This window comes from Canis lupus, chromosome 30 (assembly GCF_003254725.2).
Source record: "Canis lupus dingo isolate Sandy chromosome 30, ASM325472v2, whole genome shotgun sequence".
Lineage (NCBI taxonomy): Eukaryota > Metazoa > Chordata > Mammalia > Carnivora > Canidae > Canis > Canis lupus.
Window position 1 is genome coordinate 32,526,408 of NC_064272.1, and position 21,128 is coordinate 32,547,535.

At 42.3% G+C, this 21,128-nt stretch overlaps 1 protein-coding gene across 3 annotated transcripts; it reads left to right on the forward strand.

Annotated features, from left to right (window-relative positions):
- Positions 1 to 2,707: 2,707 nt before the first annotated feature.
- FEM1B (fem-1 homolog B) lies at positions 2,708 to 20,571 on the forward strand. Of its 3 annotated transcripts, none has more exons than XM_025472357.3 (2): positions 2,708 to 3,177; positions 14,297 to 20,571. In XM_025472357.3, exons 1-2 carry the CDS (start codon positions 2,930 to 2,932, stop codon positions 15,930 to 15,932), a joined length of 1,884 nt encoding a protein of 627 aa, XP_025328142.1. In that variant the 5' UTR covers positions 2,708 to 2,929; the 3' UTR covers positions 15,933 to 20,571. The 3 variants fall into 3 exon arrangements, with proteins under 3 accessions (XP_025328142.1, XP_025328145.1, XP_025328144.1); XM_025472360.3 differs by lacking the exon at positions 2,708 to 3,177 and adding an exon at positions 6,967 to 7,183; XM_025472359.3 differs by lacking the exon at positions 2,708 to 3,177 and adding an exon at positions 6,973 to 7,485.
- The last annotated feature ends 557 nt before the right edge of the window (positions 20,572 to 21,128 follow it).

The following is a 21,128-nucleotide window of genomic DNA, read 5'->3' on the forward strand; positions in this document are numbered from 1 at the left end:
GCCTCTGGTCACACATCTGAAGGTGTCACTGCCAAGTCCCCAAAGGTCGAGGAGGCCTCTGGTCACACATCTGAAGGTGTCACTGCCAAGTCCCCAAAGGTCAAGAAGCCTGGGTCAGCCTGTCGGCACCGGATATTGTGCCAATTCTGAAAGTTCAGAGTGAAACCAACCAGCTTCCTCCTCTTCCACCAGCTATTTCAGACTCTACCAGGAGAACCTTATGGTCAGCCCCCATTTTCAACATTGTTTTTGTTTCATATGGGAGAGGAGGGGAGGAAACCATGTTTGTGTAGGGATCTGCTGATAGGTGAAACCCTGCTGCCCCAATGGAGGAGAGAATCTGAGAAGTGGCCAAACCCTACCAATAGCTCTGCCACTGAGGGGGGGGCCTTCATCAACTAGGATAGGCATGGGCAGGGGGGAGTCAAACAAAATAATTTATGTGAACTTATTGAGTCCAGCCTGGTCCCTTGGGACCAAATATATGTATTTTTCTTCCTCTGTGGGTAAATATTGTCCTCTGGGGAGGTAAGTGGGAGAGAGGAAAACCTTCCTGTTGAGCTTGTACATTTTGTGACCACCCTGGGAGCTTCATCACCTCCACCTCTACTACGCTAGTCCAGGACTTTCTCCCGAAGGGCCTGCCTGCTTCGACCATTGCCTCCTACAGTTCATTCTCCACAAAGCAGCCAGAGTGATCTTTTTTAAAATGTAAATTGTAATCTTGTCACTTTCCAGTTTAAGACCCTGCAGATAGGGCACCTGGGTGGCTCATCGTTGAGCGTCAGGTCGTGAATCCATGAATCCGGGGTCCCGGGCTCCCTGCAGAGAGCCTGCTTTTCCCTCTGCCGGGGTCTTTGCCTCTCTCTGTGTCTCTCATGAATAAATAAAACCCATAAAAACAAAACAAAAAACCCTGCAAACGCTCCCATCACACTTAGGAGTAGAATTGAGAACACTCCCTCCAAGCTCTGGGGCACCAGGGTGACCTGCACCCTGCTGACTTTGCCTCCCATCATCTTCCTCTGGCCCGCCCTGTGGCAGCCCCTCCGACCTCTGTTTCTGACTCACCAAGCCTGTGACCTCCTTGGGCCTTCCCTACTGGCTCTTCCCTTTGCCCAGAATACCCTTTGTTCTTCTTACCTGACCACTCAAACAAATTAGCGGCCCCCCTCCCCCATCACTCTATTTGCTTCCCAATAAATGGTGAGGATACTCACTCAACCAGTCTCTCTATCCTTTACTTGTTTATTCTATTCTCCTCATAACCATCACAGGCCCCAGAAGGGAAGGCGCTGTGTCCATCTTGCCCATCACGGCATCGCCAGTGCCACGCAGAGCCTGGCGCCTAGTAGACCTCTAGTGTTCCTTAGATGAATGAGCTCTTCAAACCCCAACGATCTTTTTCTCTCTCTCTCTCTTTTAAAAGATTTTATTTATTTATTCATGAGAGACAGAGAGAGAGAGAGAGAGAGAGAGAGGAGGCAGAGACACGTGCAGGGGGAGAAGCAGGCTCCATGCAGGGAGGCCCATGCGGGACTGGATCCCACGACCCGGGGGTCATGAGCTGAGCCGAAGGCAGATGCTCAACCGCTGAGCCACGCAGGTGCCCCCAACCCTGACATCTTGAGGGGCTTGTAGGGAGGTGTGCGAGAACAGGGAGGTTGTGTCAGGCTGAGGCTGAGAGCCTGGGATGATACAGACCTCGCCCTCCTTGCAGACACCTCCCCCCTCCCCCCCCCCTGCAGCGCAGGTGCAGCCCCCCCCCTTTGCACACTGGGACCCCCCCCCCCCACCCACTCCAAGGAGGATAGGCCGGAATTCCAGTCCCTTCCCGAGGCTGGGGCCGGCCTCAGGTCCTCCCGCGTTGCATTTTTCCAGGGCTCAGGGACGCCGCCCTTTCCTTCCAAGGGACCCTCCCAGAGGAGCGCCGCCCGTCCCCGCGCCCCCATTAGGGCCCAGAGCGGTCCCGCCGCGTCCACGGTAGAGTGGGCCGGGCTCCCCCGCCCACCCGAGGTATCGGCTCGGCTCCCCGCCTCCGCCCCCGGGCTAGCGAGCCCCGGGGCCGCGTGGGGGCTCGGAGGACGGTGCAGGCGTCAAGGGCAACGAGGACATTCGGGCCCGAGCCGCGGACGGGCCCGCTGCGCGCCGAGAACCTTTCTCCACCGAGGCCTCGTTTGCCGGCCGGGCGGCTTTGGCGGGGACACCCGGCTTAACCGTTCCTCCCGCTCGCACCCGCCCCCTCCCGGCCCAGTGTGCGGAGGCGCGCCTTCCTGTCCGCCCCGAGCTCGGCGGCTGCTGCGGCGGGAGCGTTCCGCCTGGCTGCGGAGGCGCCCGGGCGCGGAGCTGCGAGGCCATCGGCGGCGTCTGGCGCTTCTGAGCACCCGTGGGCGAGGCCCTGCGGGCTCCCTGCAGCCGAGGAGGCGGCGGCGCGGACGCGGAGGCCGTTTCAGGCCTTAGGCCCCGCGGGCCGGGCGCGGCGTGGTGGGGGGGCGGGCGGGAAGGCGCGCCCCGTCGTTCGCCATCCGGGGCGCGTGCGGCCCTCTTGAGACCCGGCCGGCGACCCGTAGCTCGGGCGCGCGCCTGTCGCAGCGCGCAGGAAGGAGGGGTCCGGCCGGAGGCCCGGGGCGGCGGCCGCCATGGAGATGCCCTCGGCCCGGGGCCGGCGCCTGGGGCCTCGGGGGCGGCCCTGACCGCCGTCCTCGCAGCGGCGCGGGCCGGGTCGCGGACGTGCCCCCCGCGGCGCGCGGCCGCCTCCGCGTCTGCGCCCTCGGCGGGCCGCGCTGCTGCCTGGGCGCGGCGGCGGCGGCGGCGCCCCGTTGAATGGGCTGCGAGGGCCCGGGTTGGAAGCGCTGGCGAACGCGGCCTCCGGGGGCGCCAGGCAGCAGCCGCGGTGGCGACCAAACGGGTGTTGGAGTTGGCGGCGGCCATGGAGGGCCTGGCCGGCTACGTCTACAAGGCGGCCAGCGAGGGCAAGGTGCTGACCCTGGCCGCCTTGCTCCTCAACCGCTCCGAAAGCGACATCCGCTACCTGCTGGGCTATGTCAGCCAGCAGGGAGGGCAGCGCTCCACGCCCCTCATCATCGCAGCCCGCAACGGCCACGCCAAGGTGGTGCGCTTGCTGCTGGAGCATTACCGGGTGCAGACGCAGCAGACGGGCACCGTCCGCTTCGACGGGTAGGTGCCCCCCGACCCCGACCCCGACCCCGACCCCGACCCCGACCCCTCCCGCCGCCGCCGCCGCCGCCGCACGGATGCCCACCGCGTCTTCCAGGGGCTCCTCCTCCTGCATCCCGTGTTTTTATTTTTTTTATTTTTAAAGATTGTATTTATTTACTCATGAGAGACACACAGAGAGAGAGGCAGAGACACAGGCAGAGGGAGAAGCAGGCTCCACGCAGGGAGCCCGACGTGGGACTCGAGCCCGGGCCTCCAGGATCACGCCCCGGGGCAAAGGCAGATGCTCAACCGCTGGGCCCCCCGGGGATCCCCGATCCCGCGGTTCTGCTCATCCTCACCGGCCCCTTTACCCACCGTCCTCGCTTCTGCGGGGGCTACGGAGCCACACCCTCTGCCTTGATCTGGAGCGGGTACTGGTACCCCCCCCCCCCCCCCCCCCCACGGAGGCCGTGAGCAGGTCGTCCGCAGGAGGTGCTCCTTCCCAGCTTTTACCTTGGTGGCTCTGGGGGTTGCAAGCGAGATGAGACATGAACGCGGTGGGCAGTGAACACTGAGGACCTCTGTTTGACGAGTTGTTTGGTCGGTGCTTGGTCCTTCCAAGTGACGGATCGCTCCCGACGGGTTGCGGGGAGGGGGATGGGGATGGGGTGGTGAGGGGAGAGGGGGAGGGGGACGGTGGGAGCCTTAGTGTCCGAACGAGGCCCCGGGACTCCAGCCTCTCCAGGGATGGTCCGGCCGCCAGACGTCCCAAGAGGTGGTCCTGACTCTTGTGCTTGGCTCCGGGGTAGGTGGGTTGGCTGCAGAAACGGCCCTGGACCTGGACCAGGAGATACTGCCGTTGTTAATGCGTGTTATTCTGTGATATCGTGGAGAGACTTGAGAGTGCTATGTGTTTTATTCGAGGAAGGGAGTTCAAAAATTCATATTGTCATAGTTGAAATTTGTTGAGGTTTAAGTGTGCACGTTTTGGGGGGGTAGGAATGAGTGTTTAAGGCAGAGGTGTCAGGTGTGCCATCTTTGCCGTGCTGGGCTATTTGTCCTAAAGTGTCTAACAGATCAGGAACTTCTCCATTGATGGCATTTGTTTTCGTTGACTTGTGCGCCAGTGCCTGAGCTCTTTGGGCATTTCCCTCCCTCGGAGGTAGATGCGGTCCAAGCATAAAAAGATAGGCGTCTTCAGTTATGGTGATTGGAAACTGCTTGGTTAAACCCTCATTGAAAAAGTGCTTCTTGAAGATTGACTAGGGCGTTGTTGAATTTCGGTTCTTTTTTAGGTTTAAATAATAAAAGCTTTTTCTTCTGCTGTAGATGAGAGCAGAATATTTTAGAGTATTACGTTTTAATGAAACAATCGCCTGTGTTGGTGGTTAATCTCCTGTATCCTCTCCCAACACATCAAGGAGATGGTCTTTTTTTTTTTTTTTTCCTGTTGATTAAAGATGGCACCCTGATTTGTGTCTGCTTTCTCTTACCGGTTTCTGTGTCCTTTCTAGAACTCCCTGCGTTCCCACAGCCTTTCCTATACCTAGACAGGGAGTGATACGGAATGACCCCTGAACTTCCAGCACCATTCCAGTTGTATAGGCACATGCATTCATTGGAATAGGCATTTCAGGAACAGCTGCAGGGACGCCCTGGCTAAGGAGCTTGCGGAGGCCTGTTTGGGTGAGGAGAGGGTAGTGGTGAGAAAAAATGGTCTCCTAAAGCATTTGTAAAGGCTTTGCTTATTGCCGTTTTTGTTTTTTATTTTTTTAAGATTTTATTTATTCATAAGACACAGGGGGAGTGCGGGGGGAGAGGCAGAGACACAGGCAGAGGGAGAAGCAGGCTCCATGCAGGGAGCCCAGTGTGGGACTCGAGCCTGGGTCTCCAGGATCAGGCCCCAGGCCGAAGACAGATGCTCAACTGCTGAGCCACCCGGGCATCCCTTGCCATCTTTTTTACTATCAAAGAGAAGGGTCTTTTGAGATGGAATGAAAAGAACTTGAAATTATTAGAAATGATTACAAATAAACATTGAGCCTATATACTTGCCCAGTATTCTGCGCTGGGCAGTGAAATTAAAGAGTTCAGGTGGCAAACACTTACGGAACTCCTACTGTGTGCTGGGCAATGCAGTGGGGATTGGGTATGCAGAGGTGAGTAACATACTGTTCCCACTGTGGAGGAAGATGGTCTAGTGGGGGGAGACCGAGAAATAGATACATAAGTGAGTGATTGCAGATGCCATGCCATTTAGTTTTAGAAGTCTGTTGGGCCTGCTGTGGGAGGATGGGAAGAGGAAGTGCTCTGCTTTGCCTGGGGGAATCAGGGAAGGCTTCTCCAGGGAGGTGATGTTTGAGTTGGGCCTTATAGGAAGTAAGGAGAAGGGGCAGCGGCATGGTGAACTTGCAGTGACAAGTATTTCATTGTGGTTGTAGGAAGAGATTCAAGCTGGGGAAATTAAGAAGGAGATTATAGGAGACTGGAGAGAGGTGGAGGCCAGATTTTGATGGTCCTTGTGTAAAATAATCAAGAATCCTATAGAGGTAATTGCATTGCAAATGGTTCAGTCACGCGTGATTTTGGCTGATCATTTTTCGATCTATGTTTTTTGTTTATGGATTATTATAATTATGAATTTATTGGCTGTTGTGTGAAGGTGGTTGAGAATTTTACTTAATAAATGCCTGCGATGGGCCTATCCCTCTTAAACCTTCTGTGGAGGATACAGAAAACAATGTAAGGAGGTCTCTACCTTTGAGGAGCTTACCAGTTAATTAACAGAGGAGAATTGAAGTTCATGGTCACCTTTCTGCCCACTCACACCATTCTGTGAGATTTTGCAGTTTATTCCAGTCATTTGGCATTTCAGAACTAGATGAAAGAGTGTTATTTGCAAATGTCATGATTTTACTTTGCACTCATTCCAGACATTGTGAAAATAGTCCCAATGAGGTGTTAACAATATGAAGTTCAACTCACCCCTTGGGGGCCGGCTTTTGAGAGGTACTCAGCTAAATCTCCCTTTAGATTCCATTGGCACTTGAGAATCATGGCCAGGTGGGGACTAACAGGTGTCTGTGTGTGCTGAAGTAGATCAGTGTTTTCTAGTTTTTATCACTTATGTACACGCATCTTCACAATTTTTTGTCACATTGTTCATTACCTATCCAGTTATTAGCCTAACATTTCAAAAAAAGTTTCACTTCTTAGCTTTATCCTAAGCAATGGTTATCTGTATAATTATGGGTTTGATACAGCATGTTTTGTGTGAGAGAGGAAGACATTTATAAAATAAATAGCTTATTAAAAATTTTGTAGAAGTTGCGATCCCTGGGTGGCTCAGTGGTTTAGCGCCTGCCTTTGGCCCAGGGCGCAGTGCTGGAGTCCTGGGATCGAGTCCCGTGTCAGGCTCCTGGCATGGAGCCTGCTTCTCCCTCCTCCTGTGTCTCTGCCTCTTTTTCTCTTTCTATGTCTATCATAAATAAATAAATAAATATTAAAAAAAATTTTGTAGAAGTGTATGTTCTGCCTAAAAATGTCTATAATACCCTAAGAAACTAAAGTGGATTCATAAGAGTCTCAAGGAGGAAGGGACTGCCTACCTAGGTCAAGCCCTATGGTGATAGTTGAGCCCTTGTTCATATTTTTAAGAGTAGCATTTGAGATCGTCTTACTTATGTCTTAATATATGAAGACTAAGATTGACAGATGAGTGGGCAAGGAAAATTACTTGAGTAGAAATGAAAGAACCTTTAGTTGGAGAATGGGGAACTGTTGAGAATGTTACAGAAATGGAACAGAACAAAGGCGAGGTGTCATGTGACCATGGAATAGTGTGCTGGCCTGAGTTCCTAGGGCCTGACAGCTCTGTGCCAGAGTTTTTAAGGGAACCCTGGTCCTAAAAGAAGTTTGCTGACATGGATGGGAAGGAGAACAGGACCTCTGGGAATTCCGAGGCTTTTTGTTGAGTTCTCTTACTTTTAAAGTTGGCGCTAGTACTAATACTTTAAATGTTCAGGTAGAAGACAGGCATGAGGGGGGGCACATCATCATTTGGCTTCATTTAAAAATCATTGCCAGGCAGTATATATTTCAAGGAACTATATTTGATCTAATAAATGATTTTTTTAAGGACTTTGGCTAAAATAAAGTGTTGATCATTTACATTTAATGAATTTTATTTACATTTCATATACTTGAATCAGACATTTTTATTTCAAATTGAACCAGGAAATAGTTTGAGCTTAGTTTTGTGATCAGAAATGTTATCTTTTATGTGAGGTGTTTCCATCATGTGATGTGTACGTTTTGTGTAAAAAGGTGAATATCAGATTATAGTTTATTTTTATTTTATTAATTAATTTATTTTTATTTTATTAATTTATGTAATTATTTTATGTTTTAATGTAATCTCAACACCCAGCATGGGGCTCAAACTTATGACCCCGAGATCGAGTGATGCCCTCTACCAATGGAGGCCAGCCAGGAACCTTGATTTCTTCATATTTTTTAAAAAGATTTATTCATTCATTTATTTATTTATTTATTTATTTATTTATTTATTTATTTATAGCACATGCACTCTCTAAATAAATGGGGGTGGGGGAGGGGCAGGGAGAGGGGTAGAGAATCTAGCGGACTGTCCTGAGCCTGGAGCCCCATGGGGGGCTCAATCTCACCACCCTGAGATCATGACCTGAGCTGAAATCACAAGGGTCGCTGAGTAACCCAGGCACCCCCCCCAGTTTTTTGATTTTTAAAGTGAAATACATAATAGAGAGTTTGCATTGCCATGTTGGACTGCATCTAGAAAGATCATTGTTTTTTAATACTTCTCCAATAGGACTAAGTACACATTGCATTAATTTTATCATATTTTTATTTTCTGTTATAAATGTGTTTGGTATGTTGTTTTGAGGAAGTCTGCGCTCATTATTTCAGTTGAAGTCTACAGACAAAGGAATGTCATAGGTTTTAGGCTTATAATTTCCTTTAATCTGTTTAATGTTTTCATTTAGATATAGGAATTCAAAATTTGCTCAAGGCTAATGTTTCTGAAGGACTAGTCATTTTCTAATACATTCTGCGGTGAATATTTTTGTCCTAAAATATTTAAAAATTTTAATTGCCTCAATAAAAATAGATGGAGGCTTCTATCACATCACTATATGGAAAAGTGGAAATGATTAGGCTACATCATGAAAAGTATTAAACTGTTACAAAAACCAAGTGAAATATATACTTGTAATTTGATTTTTATTCCTAATCATTAACTTTGGAAAGTTTGAGGTGAGAAAAATATTTTAATCACTTTTTGTCTCTCTTTGTTCATCTTTAAAATGAGGGTCACGTTTATCTTTTATGGTTTTTTTGAGAGTTAAAGATAACGTATATGAATGCTATTTTAATCTAAAATTTTTGAGTTTTACATGGTTTAGGTTGATATTCCTGGCATATAACATTTTTATATTTTTAAAGTGCAAGGAAACATTTAACTATGTAAATGTAACTACATATTAACTGTGTATTAATTTTTTGATAGATCACTGTTATTAATTAGTTAAAAATGCTTTTTATTTTTAATTTTTAAAATTTTTTTTGAAAAAAATGTCTTTTAAATTGAAATAGTGTTTGAGCAATGGCATGTATTATTTACTTACATTTCATGCAGTTTGTAGTTTCTAGAGTACTTTTGTATTTTAATCTCATGTAAACCTTTTATATATCTGTAAAATGAACATAATGTGTCAATCTTGTAGGGTTATTGGGAGGTTATTATGAGGATTACATGAGATACATTGCATATTGAGCACTTAACACAGTGAGTCCCTAGCACATTGAAGGATATTTGTTAGCTATTTGTGTTCATTTTTGAGTATTTTTAATTTTGTCTCCTTTTTGCTTTGAATTAAGACTCTTTTTAGTTAAGGTGTAACATCTAGTAAAGTGCATAATTTTAAGTGCACAATGTGATAAAATTTTAATATGTTTACATCCATGTAAACACTTTGTAGATCAGTATATAAGACGTTTTTATCACTCAACGTTTCCCTTTTGCCCCTTCTCAGTCAGTTCCTCTCCTTTCCCTTTCCAGAAGTAATGATTATCCTGGCTTCTATCACCATAGACTAGTTTTGCCTATCCTTGAACTTCCTATCAAGGAAATCACAGAGTGTCCTCTTTTCTGTCTGGCTTTTATTTTGCTTAACACATTGTGAGACTCATCTGTGCCGTTGTGTGTGTCACTAGTTTATTTTTATGCTTTGTAGTATTCTGTTGTATGAATATATGGCAACTTATTTATCCTGAACACAGGTATTTTAGTTATTTCAAGTGTTTGACTATTTATTATGGATAAAGCTGCTATGGACATTTTTATGTATACGTCTTCACTGGTGGATATTTGTGTTCACTTCTCTTCAGTGTATGCTGAAGAGTGGAATTGCTGGGTCATGGGGTTTGGTGTATTTTTAACTTTAATAGTTGTTGCTAAACAGTTTTCCTGAAAGTGGTTGAAACAAATTACATTCCTACCAGCAATGAGAGTTTTGTTGCTTCACATCCTGTCCAACACTTAGTACTGTCATGTCAGTTAATTTGACCTATTCTGGTATCTGTTTATCCGGTAACTCCTGGTTTTAATTCGCATTCAATTAGTTACCTCTCTCAAGTAGTTACCTTGAACATCTTTTCATATGTTTATTGGTCACTTGAATTCATCTTCTTTTGTGAAGTATACTTGTTTAGTCTTTTCACCCATTTTTTAGTTGGGTTGTTTGCCTTTTATTGATATGTTAAGTACATTCAATGTAAATAAATATCTTCTCCCAGTGAGTGGATTGCATATTCACTTTCTTCATAACATCTTTTACTGAATTGAAATTCTTTAATTTTAATGAAGCCCAATAAATCAGTTTTTCTATGATTAGCACTTTTTTAACATTCTGTTTAAGAAATAGTCATTAACTCCAAGGTCATGAAGATAGTCTACTTTTTTTTTAAAGAAATTTTATGTTTTGGTTCTTCACATAGATCTGTGCTACAATTTTTATGCATAGTGTGAAGTAGAAGTCAAAGTTAATTTTTTTCCCATACAGATATCTAGTTGCTTCAGGACCAGTTTTTTAAATTTTATTTATTTATTTTAACTTTTTAAAAAAACTTTTTAAATTTTTTATTTAAATTCAGTTAATTAATATATGATGTATTATTGGTTTCAGAGGTAGAACTCAGTGATTCATCAGTCTTATATCACACCCTGTGCTCATTACATTACGTGCCCTCCTTAATGTTCATCACCCAGTTGCCCAGTCCCCCCACCCGTCTACCCTCTAGCGACCCTCAGTTTGCTTCCTGTGATTAAGAGTCTCTTAAGGTTTGTCTCTCTCTCTCTCTCTGATTTTGTCTTATTTTTCCCTCTCTTCCCCTAAGATTCTGTTTTGTTATTTAGATTTCACATCAGTGAAATCATAAGATAAATTGTCTTTCTCTGATTGACTTATTTCACTGAACATTATATCCTCAAGTTCCATCCACATTGTTGCAAATGGCAAGATTTCATTTTTTTTGATGACCGAATAGTATTCCATTTTTTGCATATATACCACATCTTCTTTATCCGTGCATCTGTTTGTTTGTTTGTTTGTTTGTTTTTTCTGTTCATCTGTTGATGGACATCTGGCTCTTTCCATAGTTTGGCTATTGTGGACATTACATTGGACCCATGTAAACATTGGGGTGTAGGTGCCCTTTTGGATCACTACATTTGTATCTTGGGGGTAAATACCCGGTAGTGCAGTTGTTGGGTTGTAGGATAGTTCTATTTTCAACTTTTTGCGGAACCTCCATACTGTTTTCTAGAGTGGCTGTACCAGCTTGCATTCCCACCAACAGTGTACGAGGAATCCCCTTTCCCCAAGTCCTCCCCAACATCTGTCCTTTCCTGACTTGTTCATTTTAGCCATTCTGACTGGTATGAGGTGGTATCTCATTGTGGTTTTGATTTGTATTTCCCTGATGCCGAGTGATTTTAAGCATTTTTTCATGTTGTCCGTTGGCCGTTTGTATGTCTTCTTTGGAGCAGGATCAGTTTTTAAAAAGACGACACTTTCTACGGTTTTCAAGGGAGCTTTTATTATAAATCAAGAGACTATCTGTGTAAATCTATTTTTGGAAGTTTTTTTATTTTAGTGATATGTCTGCCCTTGTGCCAGTGACACATTATCTTAATTAACTGTAGTTTGTCCTTCAACTTTTTTTTTCTTTCAAGATTATTTTGGTTATTCTAGGTCAATTGGATTTCTATATCATTTTAGAGTTGACTTGTCAGTCTCTACCTATGTGGATGTGCCTGCATGCTCACACATGCACACACACACACACCTGCCCCTGCTGAGATTTTGATGGATTGCATTGACTCTATAGATCATTTTGGTAGAGAATTGACATCTTAACACTATTGAGTCTTCTAAACTATAAATATGGAATATTTCTCCATTTATTTAGGTCTTTAATTTGTCTCAGGAATGTTTTATAGTTTTCAGTTAAGAGGTCTTGCACAGTTTTCATTAGATTTATTACTAGATACTGTTATTTTCTAATGCTTTTGTAAATGGTATTTTTTTGGACAGTGAAAGAAAAATTTTTTTAACTTTGTATTATCGTGGCAATAAAAATGTTAATAAATGAGGGACGTCTGGGTGGGTTAGCGGTTGAGCTTCTGCCTTTGGCTCAGGGCATGATCCTGGGTTTGGGGATCATGGGGATGAAGTCCCACATTGGGCTCCCTGCGGGGAGCCTGCTTCTCCCTCTGTCTGTGTCTCCACCTCTCTCTCTGTGTCTCTCACGAATGAATAAAGTCTTAAAAAAAATGTTAGTAAGTGAATTTTAATTGTTTGCAAAAGGTATAGTTGGCAACTGCTGAAAACTGTCACTGATATAATGTCTTATTTTTTGGACTTATACTTTATTATTTATTTATTTACAAGATTTTATTTATTTATTCATGACAGACACAGAGAGAGAGACAGAGACACAGAGGGAGAAGCTGACTCCCCATGGGGAGCCTGATGTGGGACTCCATTCCCGGACCTGGAATCATGCCCTGAGCTGAAGGCAGATGCTCAACCACTGAGCTACCTAGGTGTCTCTGGACTTACACTTTAGTTTAAAAAAATCAATTAACAATTAAATGGGAGGACGCCTGGGTGGCTCAGCGGTTGAGTGCCTGCCTTCAGCCCAGGGCATGATTCTGGAGTCCTAGGATCGAGTCCCACATCAGGCTCCCTGCATGGAGCCTGCATCTCTCTCTGACTATGTCTCTGCCTTTCTCTCTCTCTCTCTCTTTGTCTCTCATGAATAAATAAACAAAATATTAAAACAAAAAAACCCACAATTAAATGGCATTTTAAAAAAGAAACTTTAGAAACCTGCTTTTTTCTTTCTCGAGGTTTGTCTTCCATACAATAGAATGCACAGATCTTAAGTGTGCAGTTTGAGGAGTAATTTTCCTAAATATCCACCCATGTAGGCACTACCTGGATCAAGATTATTTAGGACATTTCCAATAGTTTTAAGCTTCTTCCCAGTTAGTCCTACAGCCTTTCTCGTAGGCAGCTCCATAGGCACTTGTTAGAAGGCTTTTGCGTCATTTTGTGTCATTATATGAAACCTTAGAAGTAATTGCTTGAATTATTATAAACTGGGTCTTTTGTTTTCAGCAGAAACCATGGAGAGTGGTATTTGAGGGGGGTGATTAATTGGGGTTAAGCTATGATATTTATATTATACCAGGGGGCTTATATTCTTTAACTTCATGGAAGATACAGTTTGACCTGTGTTATAACATTAGATTGTATAGTGAGAAGCTCAGCTGAGGTTTTTGGTATAAATATTTACTTGTTCTAGTAAATACTGCTTTTGATTGACCTTTTTCCTTAACACTTGCAAGTATACTTACTTTAGTGGTTCGGGCACAGTAGATCTAAGTATCTGCAGCAAAAATCTACATTTTTATGTCTGATGGTCAGTAATAGGAAAAACAATTGAAAAATTGAGGTTGGGGAGAAATGGAAGGTAGAAACATGGGGAAAATTGGCCTTCTAGCAAGAGTCTAATTCTATATAAGTAGTGAATCTAGCACATACCAGTGAGTGATGACTGTGAAGCCAAAAAGTACAAACATGGGCTGAAGGTCAGGGAAGATGCTCAGTTGGTTTTAGGAAAGTGCTACTTGTTTCCTGCTGTTATTATTTTCCCCTAGTAGTTTAGTTGAGGAACGTACATAAACCCACAACACACACACACACACGTTTTTAAGATTTAAATTGGAGTAGAACAGATGGAGAAAAATGCACTAATTGAAATTGTATACAAATTTCACAAAGTGAATATATTTATTTACTAAAATCCCTTTGTGCTTCCTCCTACTATCTATTCCCCTTAAAAGTAAACAGTGTCCTGACTTCTAACACTACAGATAGATCTATAAATGTAGTAATATAATATGTACTATGTTCGGTTGACATCTTTTGCTCAGTATCATGTTTATGTGATCCTTTTGTATTGTATGGAGCAGGGATTTTTGCATTCTCATTGCTGTAGTAGACGTAGATTTGATTAGCTTAGATATAATCTTAGGGGAAAATTATCTGCTTAAATATTTTTTTTCCTAAAGGAGTGTCTAACATTCTTAATATGAGGACTAGGATAGCTTTCTTGCTGACCTTTTGGGAGAAACTGTAGGTACCTGGGGAATATTGGGAAGGAACAACAGGTTTTTCCTTAAGAGCCAGTGCATCAACTTGGTGGTAAAGAAGTTATGAACCTCCATACGTTTCCTCTGTTTTCTGAAATGTATTTACTTTTGTTAGTAGAAAGTTGGTTTATGGTTTTCTCTTTTTTAGGATTATATACTTCAGCAATAACGGCAATAACTAACATTTCCTGAGCTTCTACTTAGTATAAGTACAATGCAGAGTGTTTTACTCAAGTGACCCAATTTTATTTTCACCCAAACTAATGTTGTATTAATGTTTGGTAGATTGAAGTTTTGGTTGGTGCAAACGAATCTATTTTTTGTACTTTGGTTAGTGGCCTCCGTTTTCTGACTGTTGGTTCTCTTCACGAATAGGTACGTCATTGACGGGGCTACCGCTCTTTGGTGTGCAGCAGGAGCCGGACATTTTGAAGTTGTTAAACTTCTAGTCAGCCACGGAGCCAACGTGAACCACACCACAGTGACTAACTCAACCCCTCTGCGGGCAGCATGCTTTGATGGCAGGCTGGACATTGTGAAATACTTGGTTGAAAATAATGCCAACATCAGCATTGCCAACAAATACGACAACACCTGCCTGATGATTGCAGCATATAAGGGACACACTGACGTGGTGAGATACCTTTTAGAACAACGTGCCGATCCCAATGCTAAAGCACATTGTGGAGCCACCGCACTGCACTTTGCAGCAGAAGCCGGGCACATAGATATTGTGAAAGAGCTGATAAAATGGCGCGCTGCTATAGTGGTGAATGGCCATGGGATGACGCCATTAAAAGTAGCTGCCGAAAGCTGTAAAGCTGATGTCGTCGAACTGTTGCTCTCTCATGCTGATTGTGACCGAAGAAGTCGGATCGAAGCTTTGGAACTCTTGGGTGCCTCCTTTGCAAACGACCGTGAGAACTATGACATCATGAAGACGTACCACTATTTATATTTAGCCATGTTGGAGAGGTTTCAAGATGGTGATAACATTCTGGAGAAAGAGGTTCTTCCACCAATCCATGCTTATGGGAATAGAACTGAATGTAGAAATCCTCAGGAACTGGAATCCATTCGGCAAGACAGAGATGCTCTTCATATGGAAGGCCTTATAGTTCGGGAACGGATTTTAGGTGCTGACAATATTGATGTGTCCCATCCCATCATTTACAGGGGAGCTGTTTATGCGGATAACATGGAATTTGAACAGTGTATCAAGCTGTGGCTGCACGCCTTGCACCTGAGACAGAAAGGCAACAGGAATACCCACAAGGATCTTCTTCGATTTGCTCAAGTTTTCTCACAGATGATACATTTGAATGAAACTGTGAAGGCCCCAGACATAGAATGTGTTTTGAGATGCAGCGTTTTGGAAATAGAACAGAGTATGAACAGAGTAAAAAATATTCCAGATGCTGATGTCCACAACGCTATGGACAATTATGAATGTAATCTCTATACCTTTCTGTATTTAGTGTGCATCTCCACCAAAACACAGTGTAGCGAAGAAGATCAGTGCAAAATTAACAAGCAGATCTACAACCTGATTCACCTTGATCCCAGAACTCGGGAAGGTTTCACCTTGCTGCATCTAGCTGTCAACTCCAACACCCCGGTTGATGATTTCCACACCAACGATGTCTGCAGCTTTCCGAACGCACTTGTCACAAAGCTGCTGCTGGACTGTGGTGCTGAGGTGAATGCTGTAGACAATGAGGGGAACAGTGCCCTTCACATTATTGTGCAGTACAACAGGCCCATCAGTGATTTTTTGACCTTGCACTCTATCATCATTAGCTTGGTTGAAGCTGGCGCTCACACTGACATGACAAATAAACAGAATAAGACTCCGCTAGACAAGAGTACCACTGGGGTATCTGAGATACTACTTAAAACTCAGATGAAGATGAGTCTCAAGTGCCTGGCTGCCCGAGCAGTTCGGGCTAATGACATTAACTACCAAGACCAGATCCCCAGAACTCTTGAAGAGTTTGTTGGATTTCATTAAGTGACTGGATATGTAAAATCGTTTAATGTGGTGCTAAAAAGTAAAGGACTTTAATCACAGACAATAGAATTATGTGTTCATAAATTCTACTTTTCTTTCCACTACCCTTCCTCCCTCCCCGTCCTTCCTTAGTTCTGTATTTGGTCTTTTTTGCCTCATAACGGTTATTGATTTCAAATACACTTTAAACAAAGCCACATTGTTTAGGTGTAACTATAATCTAAGGTGTCTGGATATTGGTCACTTAACTTTCTCTTTCTTTTTTTCTTCATTTATGTCTTTTGCTTTCCCAATCGAAGTATAATTGAGATACATTTTATCAGTTTCAGGTGTACAACATAATGATTGGACTATTTGTAATTTTTTTTTTTTAAGGAACGAGTATAAGATATTTTGTTTATGTAACAAGGGACATTTATGATTTGAAGTTGATAATGTTTTAAGAAACTGCCTACAAAAGTATTTCTGTTAAGCCTGTGTCAGTGTGTTATCCTTGCAGCAGTTTTGAGGATTTCATGAAGCAAAACAACTAAAAAGGACCATAAAAAGTAACGGGATATCCAGGTGTTCTGCACGTGCCAAACTGCTGTAGGTAGTTTTCTCTCTTAGATATTTATGTGGAGTGATACAACACATTATAACATCAGGAGGATTTAAAAAAATATAGCTGCAGATTAATCTGAAAATGTGCTCACTTAATAACAGTTAAGCATAAAGTTAAACCCATGGAAATTGTTGCATTATGCTGGGTGGTATATACAAAGTAGTAATAATCTTAAAGCAAATTTTCAGAGAATATTGATGGACTACTTGCCTTTAGGGCTTAAATTCTCAAATTCTTTGAAGTCTGTTTTAATGTAATTTCTCTAAATTGCAGCAGTCTGCTTTTGACTCCGCTCACAGACATGTAAAAATTATGAATGCTGTGTTTTCTTATGAAACAAATTGTTATAATATAGTTATATGTTCTATTTTTGTCCCTTTCTCCCTTTCCTCCTGTGTGGTCTCTTTTAAAATTTGGAAATTACTTTTCCAGAGGGCATTGTCTGTGCCCCCTTAATAAGGTGTTTATGACAGATGAAAAGGAACCAGGATATTTGTAATTTGTAATTTTTTCGCTTTCTTAGTCTCCCTTATAACTAGTAGAAAAATCACTAGTGCGGTATAGGAAATTAAATGGTTTTGATGATGAAAATAATTTGCAATGCTCCTTTGAAAGATGTTTTTGTGAGAGCTGCAAGTTTTTCAACCACAAAATGTCACAGATTCTGATAGGCTATGCAGAGGTCTCTGTTTTTTCTGTTCTGTTTTAATGGCAGCGTTTTAACTGTTGGATTAAAAGAGTATTCTGTGATTATCTTTTAAGCATCACAGAAATTCAAGTAGAGGGTACACACCTATCGATGTTAAAAATGATAAAATTAGCTATATCTGTATTTTTCTCTTTAGTGCCAAATGAATGCCTTAGCTACTCATAGTGCATGGTACTGTAAGTGAAGACCTGCAGCTTTTTTTTTTCTTTAATGAAAAGCATTATGATGACATAGTAACATCAGATATAAACTAAAACAACAAAAACAGAAAAAACCCCAAACTTGTACGGTTTCAGTGGTCATTGAATGTATGTGTACTGTTTTGTGAAGTATAAGAGAAGGGTTGCAGTTGGATCAGTGTAAAATACAATGACCAAGCCAAAATTAGCACCTAGGGCCTTAAATAAAAGATACCCCACGAAATGAAATAGTTTGAAGGGTAGGAGGGAATGGAAGGTGGGAAGCTTAAAAACTCCCCCCCCCCAAGAATGCAAGATACCTTTACAGCTACTGTAGTTAACTCTTCGTGTTCTTCTTGCTTCAGCTAGGAATGTTTTGATGGTAAATTCTGTCGTCGTAATATATTTCTGTTTCCCCAACCTGAGGTTTTTACAAGGAGGGCTTTTAGGATGGTTTAAAGGGTGGTATTTGAATGAGCCCTAATTTTAAAATTACCGGCCTTGCTCCTCCTGGCATAATCAAGGAAACCCTGTACCTTGCTCTTGGCAACTCTCATGGCCTGAAAGAGAAAATGCATGGCCCCAAGGTGAGTGAATCCCGCCTTTTCCGCAGCTTAGATCAGACTCTGTGTTTTTTAGATTTCAAGGCCTGCTTCTTTGACAGTCTGAGGAGTAGCTGTGATACTTGGTGTTCAGTTAGTTCCATTATTAATGCGTATGATTTTTAAACACCAACACTTAAAATATCAGATAATGTTGCATGTTTTAAAAACCATTTCATCTCTTTGGCTACCCAGGACCAGCACTATTTTAGATATTGCTTATTTATAAAATGAGGATAATGATCACATGTACATATTCAGACATCAAAATTTAATGACTGTTTTTGAGAAGGGATGAATGCTGGAGAAAGTAGAGCTGCTGATTGAAATGCTGACAGAGTTGGAGAAGGAAGACAGTGGAATAAACTATGAACTCTGCTAATGGTAACAAATTTTTTACTATAGTGTAGTAGGACATTGTGCACTCTATTGCTAAGGATCTAATTTTGTCTTGTAAAATAAATCCAAATATGTATTGTGAAACATCTGTATAAAACCATTCTTGAAACAAGTGATTTACATGCCTGTTTTTTATTTGTTTTTGGTAGGATTATTTTAAACATGTTTAGCCAAATCCTTCCCAAGCTTAAGTTTTGTTTTATTGTGTGTGTGTGTGTGTGTGTGTGTGTGTGTGTGTTTTAAGGAAAATAAATAGGTAATAATAGTTGAGTATCTCAGCTTACTTGAGAACTCTAGGCTGTCTCCATTTCCAGCCACTTTTGTCACTTTCTGTTTATTATTGGTAGAAGTATGCTTTGGATTATAAGTCTTCCTTGATGATGTTACAGATGAAGTTAAAACTTGCCTTGCTCAGTAATTGTCCTATGAATTTGGCTGAACTAGAGGCCCAGGTGGTTGAATACCTGGGCAAACCATGTGAAACTTAGGTGGGTTTTACGCTTTTAATGGAGTTGGTGACCTTGAACTCTTGACCTTAGGTCTCTAACTCAAGGAATGGGCAGCAAACCCATTCCCCCAATTGATAAAGAAGGGGGAAATTTTTTATTTAAGAACTCTGACACAACATATTTTTTTTCAGTCTACCCTGGATGGCTCTAGCAGGCCACAGTCCAACTACCTTAAGGTTCTTTACTGTGGGAACTTCAAACAAACCAACCAAAAAGCAAGCTTTGGTCTTGCTCATTTCTGGATTTCTGGGAAGAGTTTTATTTCATTATACTAATAATTGATTAGTAGCTGACAATTATGAGGAATTTAGATAGGTACGATAGTCTGTTTGAAGTAACATATGATTTGGGGACAGTAGCTCCCTGAGTATCAACTCTGCATTTGGGAAGTGTCTTTAAAAATCCAAATCCCAAGGGAACAACACCCTGTCTCCAGTCTCCACTATAGTTTGAGGCAGCTACTTTATGGGTAAGACCATTTTGGATTATTCATGCAGAAGCATTTTTTTTTTTTTTTTTTGAATGGGACAGGGTGAGGAGTGAGTTGCTGGACCTCGGATTACAGTTTGCTGGGTTTAGAAGCAGCCAGTGATTGAACTAGTGAGTAGATGGATAAGAGTATAATAAAGGACTTGTTTTTATGGTAGATCTTCTGTAAAGATCTTAAATGTTCCTTTTTAGGCTAGCCATATGTATCTATGTACAGATGACTATTCTGTTTTCTTCACTATGCTGTAACATGAAAATGAATTAAAGAAGACAAAACTCTGCCTTTCGCTCTATGAAAAGTTACCAGCCCATAAGATGTTAAGCTCTGTGTTTATTCCTGCTCTGGAAATGCACAGCTCTGCTCTGGGTTCCTCTCTGGAAGGTAGAAAGCACCTGGTTATGTATGGCACATCGCAGGGCCTTCCTCATACATTTCTGGCAGATTTGCCCAAATCTTCAGATGGGCTCGGTTGTATGTACAGCATCCTCTCTCCCAAATATGGGATCTGAAATAAATACACTGATAGTGATGCTATATATATTAATTTTTAAAATTGTAAAGTAAATGTCTTTAGTCCTAGGTTTGTGGTGTGTTCATTTGTGTTAATGTGCAGGGAAGGGACATGGACTTGATGGTTATGGGGAGTGTATCTTGATGTGTGTGCAGGGGTGAGTATTGCTAAATTATTAACAGCTTTTCATTTAGGGGTGAGTTATGTGACAAGTGGCCTAATCAGAAAAATGAAGGAGCGAAGATGCAAGCTTTGCCAAGTGATGAAGTAAACAAGATTTTGTATCTGTTTTTTATCAGGTGTTGTAAAATTTGTGCATGGCTTTTTTTTTTGTTGTGGCTTATTAGTAATTGGTAGAGGAGAAAAGAGGAGGAAAACCCCTCAGCTTTGCTAACCAGTCTTTTCAAAGGTACATAAGTTGGGGAGTAAAATCTGACTGGCCTAATGTGTTGAAAAGATCCTATCCTTTATAATATTCACCCCATCCTGTAATCCTCCATGTAGAGGAACTACATTGTTGTATTCTAGTAATTCACTGTGATTTATAACAAACCAGTGATGTCATTCTATTGTGCACTTTTGTCAAACCATTTACGTGACTTTAATAAACATAGTAAACTTGCTGACTGCACCAAAGGTCTGTTAGTGATTTATATATTGCATGACATTTTCTATTTGAGTTTGACATGTAGAATCATTTTTAATTTCGTGGCAAATGACAGTCCTAATAGCCCAGCTAATTTGAAACTAACAATATTGCTGTGTAAAAGGAAAAAAAATGGTGTTTGTGTTCAGTAAATGTTTGAAAAAAAAAAAACCTGCCTTGAAGTTTGTGTCTTTATTGTTCAGTGTGCCTTGGTGGAGATGATCTTTTGTTGAATTCATTTAAAAAAAAGGAGTTCAAAGTTTTCTGTGCCTGGGGAAAAATTCAGATAGTTAAAGAAAAATTCAAATAGTAAAAAAACAAAAAAAACCCAATGCCCTTTCCATCTCTACCTGCCTCCCATTTGGACTCTTAAGAGTCCACTATTTACTAGTTTTCTAAGTAGCTTCCCAGAATTTTTCTGGAGATATATATATATATTTTTTCCTCCCATTCATTTTTCAAAAATGCAAATGGACTTTTTCGTATTCGATTCTGCATCTTGTATATTTCATTTAATATATCTTAGGCTTTTTCAGATTGGTATGTA